We start from the raw sequence: 5,233 nt of genomic DNA on the forward strand, positions 1-5,233 counted from the left end.
ATTTTAACCTAATTTGCACAAGCAGAGGTTACTGAAAGATTTTTCCAGTTGCATATTTTCACATATTACATATTTGCCCTGCAGATCTGGAGGACCAATTGTGAGGGTGCTGGGAGCTTGAGGTCCAGGAATATTATTTTAAAGGCACTACATAAATACTATATAAAATAGTTTTTATTTTGCACTACATAATATTATATAAAAAAGCACTACATGCCTTTTAATAAGGGCGTGTAGTGATAGGACAAGGGCAAATGACAGTATGTTTAGATTAGATATTAGGAAGAAATTCTCTGCTGTGAGAGTGGTGAGGTACTGGCACAGGTTGCCCAGAGAAGTTGTAGAGGCCCCACCCCTGGAAGTGTTCAAGCCCAGGTTGGATGGGGCTCTGAGCAACCTGGTCTAGTGGAAGGTGTCCCTGCCCATGGCAGGAGGGGTGGAACTGGATGATCTTTAAGGTCCTTCCAACCCAAACCATTCTGTGATTCTGTGATTCAATAACAGAGTTTAAGGAGCTGGGTGTCTGCTGCTGCTTTGGGATGTTAAACTGAGTATCCACAGTTTTTTGAGTCTTTCATTGGAGCACATAAGTAGAGTTTGCATAGAGTATAGGGTTTGTGCTGACTCATGGCATTTTGCTGAGTGTCATTCCATTAGGATAAAACTTATGACTCACAGGACTTTGACTCAGCACTTATCACATGAAAAAGCTCTCTGCCCCTTATGTACCTAACCTGCAGACATGCTTCCTTTCACACCTGTATGAAGACACAGCCAGGTCTGTGACATTATTTTAACGAGATAAATCAGGCTTCATTTCAGGAGCAGCTCATTTTTTAAAATCTAAATGAACCAATAGAGGTAAAGCCCTCAGAGTTGCTAATACCACCAAGTCAGAGGTGTCAAATTCAGATTCATCTTACTGAAATTTCGGAGCATTTGCAGTCTTGAGTCTACCTTTACTGTTCAGACTGGCTTATATATAGGATTATTTATGTTGTGGTGGAAGGAATTTGGGGTGTTACACAACACATCTTCAGTAATAACAGTGTTTTCTCTGCTCACGGGAGAGACTAAATCACGTCCCTTGTGTCCTGTCTCAGCAGATGGGGTAAAGATATTGCCTGTGATGTTTTCTGTTTAAGATTCACATGCTGGTTTAGGAGGACATGTGCAGATGACTGGAGACAGTGCAAGCAAAACACATGCATCTCAGTGCAAACAAGGCAGCCACAAACCTGGAGTAAACTGTTTAGTACTAGAAGCACTTTAGTTTTGGCTCTTGCAAGGAGATGCAGTTCAGATCCAGGCTGTGTGCTGCTAGCTGCTTGGAAAAGCTTTAACTTATCTATGCCGAACTCCTGCAATGCAGTCCTGCTTTCATACCTTTCTTGTTTAATTTTTTTTTCTTCTTTCTTTTCCATTTCACAAATGGCTGATTGATTGCCAGGATCTTGGAGGGAAAGGGCAAGACTGTCCCCCATGCTTGGATAATCCCATGACTGACACTGATACCGTAGAGGGTTAAATGCTTCTTTCTACCTTACCAACTCCCCTTCTGTTCTGTGGGCAAGAAAACCCTCATGTGCTGATGTCTCCAAACCTGAGGGCTGGAGCACAATGAGGTCACCCACGTTAAAACTATACACTAAATATTAATCTTGGACAAAAATCACCTTTTCTACCAGCCCTTCCTCACACTAAATCACTGCCAGCATATTGTCAGAAGCGAAGTAACAGCACTGTGTACAAGTATGGAAAAAAAGAGAATGGAAGAGGACACAAATTTCTGTTTCTGTATAGCGCAGAGCCAGTCCAATGACTGCTCATGGATCTCTCATGGGTGGCAGTTAAAGAGTCCTTTCCTTTCCTTTCCTTTCCTTTCCTTTCCTTTCCTTTCCTTTCCTTTCCTTTCCTTTCCTTTCCTTTCCTTTCCTTTCCTTTCCTTTCCTTTCCTTTCCTTTCCTTTCCTTTCCTTTCCTTTCCTTTCCTTTCCTTTCCTTTCCTTTCCTTTCCTTTCCTTTCCTTTCCTTTCCTTTCCTTTCCTTTCCTTTCCTTTCCTTTCCTTTCCTTTCCTTTCCTTTCCTTTCCTTTCCTTTCCTTTCCTTTCCTTTCCTTTCCTTTCCTTTCCTTTCCTTTCCTTTCCTTTCCTTTCCTTTCCTTTCCTTTCCTTTCCTTTCCTTTCCTTTCCTTTCCTTTCCTTTCCTTTCCTTTCCTTTCCTTTCCTTTCCTTTCCTTTCCTTTCCTTTCCGCCTTTCCTGTCCCTGTTTTTTTTCCCTTTTTTTTCTTCTTTTCTGTTTTTTCTGGGGTTTTTTCTGTTTTCTCTTCTCTTTTCTCTCTTCTCTCTTTCTTTTTTGTTAGGTTTCTCTTTATGATTATTAGATGGGGTCTATTGTCTTATTCCCCAGCTCAGTGTAATCCTGAAAGAGGGGCATAAAGAGTTCCTCAACCAGCTGCTTCCTCCAAGGACTGATCATCTGTATCCAGATCCTCTCTAACACATCTCTCACCTATTCCTGAAAGCATTGGGCAGTGAGGTTTCCAGCACTCCATCTATTCCCCTGCTTGAAGCAACCATGGGCCTCAAAAATCTCCTACAGCTTCTAACCTGAATCTTCCTTGTTTCCATTCAAACTGATTACTTCTTGTCACATCCTCAGTAGACATGATGAGCGACTAATTATAATCCTCCTCTAAATTAAGTCTTTTATTTTGACTTTGCCTCTTTGGTCATGTTTTTTAAGCTTGTTATCTTTAATGTATCATTTACATTACTTTATCATTGTGAGGAATGGTGCCCTTCATTGGACACTGTGCGCCACTTGGGTAGTGCAGAAGAGCAAGTCCTCTCTGCTAGCCCATCATTCACTTTGCATCCCCAAGTGATATGTTTTCATAAGATGATCTTATATATCATATAAATCATTCCTAAAAGAGATGTGAGCAGGACTTGAAAAAATGTCAAACACTTATTTATCACTGATTGTTTTCCTGGAAGTTTTCTACTGTTTCTCCCTAACTATTTAAATATCTCTTCCCTGAAGGTTCATGTCATCAGAGATAAGCCAGTAGAGCTTCCAACTGCTCTCCATTTCTGACTGCAATAGACATTGCAAAGGTCTCTTGCCAACCCTCTGATCTTTGTGATGCACAGATGCCCTTTTTACAATGCCACAAATGGGATGCAGGATGGTGTATTTGCTCTGTCAACTCAAGGCACCTTTAGACACAAGTGTCGCTTGTCTTTTTATCAAAAAAAATACTCCTCCAGCTTGTTAGTTGCTGTGGGACCTGCATGTATGGAGCTTATTTCATCTGGGTTCTGGTACATGGGTGTCCACATTGAAGAAACCTTCCCAGATGGTGCTTATATTAATGCCTCACTGGAAAAGCCAAGGACACAGTAGGGTGAAAACTGGTCTGCTTTTTTACACCTCAAAACCAGTCCTTCCAGTTGTCCTAGGAACAGTAAAAGGTAGACGTGGGGGGTTTCAGATGTGCTCAGGGCTCTACATCATGTTCACAAAGGACAGTTCTCTACCTGATGTGGCCAATCTGGCAGGTCCTTGCTGCTACCTTAACATTTAGCTTTCAAAATAAGATAGGGGAAAAAATAAGAAGATAAATTGCTGAAGAATTGAGGACACAAAGAATGGGACATAAAGTTACTCTTGTAAACAAGTTGCATAGTACAGGTAAGAAGTATTGGGAAAATATTGTTAAAATACAGGCTAATATGTATTTAGTAATTTTATGTTCTTTGCTTCATTTTGTTCAGCTAAAAGCTTTGACTTTTTTCTCATGAAGCCAAAAAATAGTTAAGACAATCTGACAGAGTGACAGTACATTTTTCTCTGGATGAAGACTTGAGGACTTGATCTCTGCTTTATAGGATGATTCCTGTCTCCCACTCCTCTGTTGATGCTGTTAACTTCAGTCCATCCTCCCTTTCAGGTATGACAGCTTTGGCCGCCTGACCAATGTGACCTTCCCTACTGGCCAAGTGAGCAGCTTCCGCAGCGATACCGACAGCTCTGTGCATGTCCAGGTGGAAACCTCCAGCAAGGATGATGTTACAATAACAACCAATTTGTCAGCATCAGGAGCCTTCTACACCCTGCTTCAAGGTGAGTTAGATCACTGTTCCGTTCCCAGACAAGCTGTACGCAAATGGATTACCCATCAGGAAAAAGGCATCATCTCGATAATCCCCAGCACCAAAAATCACCTGCATCCTCAGTGCCCCAGAGCTTCCCACGTGCTGGTACAGATGCACACTCACACCTACTTAGCCACATTCCCTAGCACAGTGCAGCTGTTTTTCTGCTTCATTCTCAGCCGGTCCCCTTGCCATGCAGCCTCATGCAGTACAGTCCTCCATCATCATTACCATTATTGTTGTAACAAAAAAGGGTTGCATAAATCAAGCCACACTTCCAGCCAACCCCGTTGCTTCATTCTTTTAATGGCTTCTAACTTAACAGTTACTCTCCTCATGGAACAGGCTTCCAGCTGGTTGCTGGAGATCTGGTTCTTTGTTCCCTGGCTGTTCAAACATTCACAAGGAAGCATCCTGAAAAATGACCATCCCTGTGTCCGAAAGGTCTGTGTTTGAGCTGAAGGGCTGGTGTGGAGAGGCACAAAGGAGAAAGGAGAAGTGGACAGACAGGGCAGAACTGGTGGGACTAGTTTGTGGCTGTGGGAAATGAGCATGGTTCTGCCTGCGGTGGGAAGGTGTTAAGCAGAGGGCTGATTAGGTGGGGACAAAAAGGTGATGAAGTGGGAAAGAGGAGTGAATAGTAGGGTAGCATTGTGCTGATATACTGGTAGGAGCAGAATTTATACTGCAACAAACCATGCCAGTGTGGATCTCCAGGTTTTGAAGGCTGAAGCCTCCTTAGAGTCTTCCCTGGGGCTTGGAGAATGGGAAGGGACTTTCAGACTCTGCTTTCTTCACCCTCCAGATCTCATTCATTCTTGCTTTGTGCCTGATGAGACTGGGGTGTCAAACATCTTTCCCACTTGTGAGGGGCAAACCACTTCAAATGACACCAGTGTGTTTCAGAGTCACATTTGTTGCCATATCTCTGAGACACACCTTTCACTCCACCTCCCTATAGTAGCAGCAAGCTTAGAAAGTGCTTGCTATGCCTGAACACTGCTTTTTCTCCTTCTGGAGAGGGTGACTGAGAGGGTGCCAGCCCTTTCAAGCTGTCCTTATTATTCCTGTAGG

General features: G+C 42.8%; 1 protein-coding gene across 1 annotated transcript in view; it reads left to right on the plus strand.

Moving 5' to 3' along the window:
• The window catches only part of TENM4 (teneurin transmembrane protein 4), a gene marked incomplete at both ends in the record, with an annotated part of 73,977 nt that overhangs the window by 49,693 nt on the left and 19,051 nt on the right, over window positions 1-5,233 (plus strand). The window contains one exon of the mRNA XM_009075277.1: window positions 3,955-4,127. Within this exon, the coding sequence (XP_009073525.1) occupies window positions 3,955-4,127 (173 nt within the window). The remainder of the gene's footprint in view (window positions 1-3,954; window positions 4,128-5,233) is intronic.

The sequence above is a fragment of the Acanthisitta chloris genome, unplaced genomic scaffold, assembly GCF_000695815.1.
Source record: "Acanthisitta chloris isolate BGI_N310 unplaced genomic scaffold, ASM69581v1 scaffold5685, whole genome shotgun sequence".
Lineage (NCBI taxonomy): Eukaryota > Metazoa > Chordata > Aves > Passeriformes > Acanthisittidae > Acanthisitta > Acanthisitta chloris.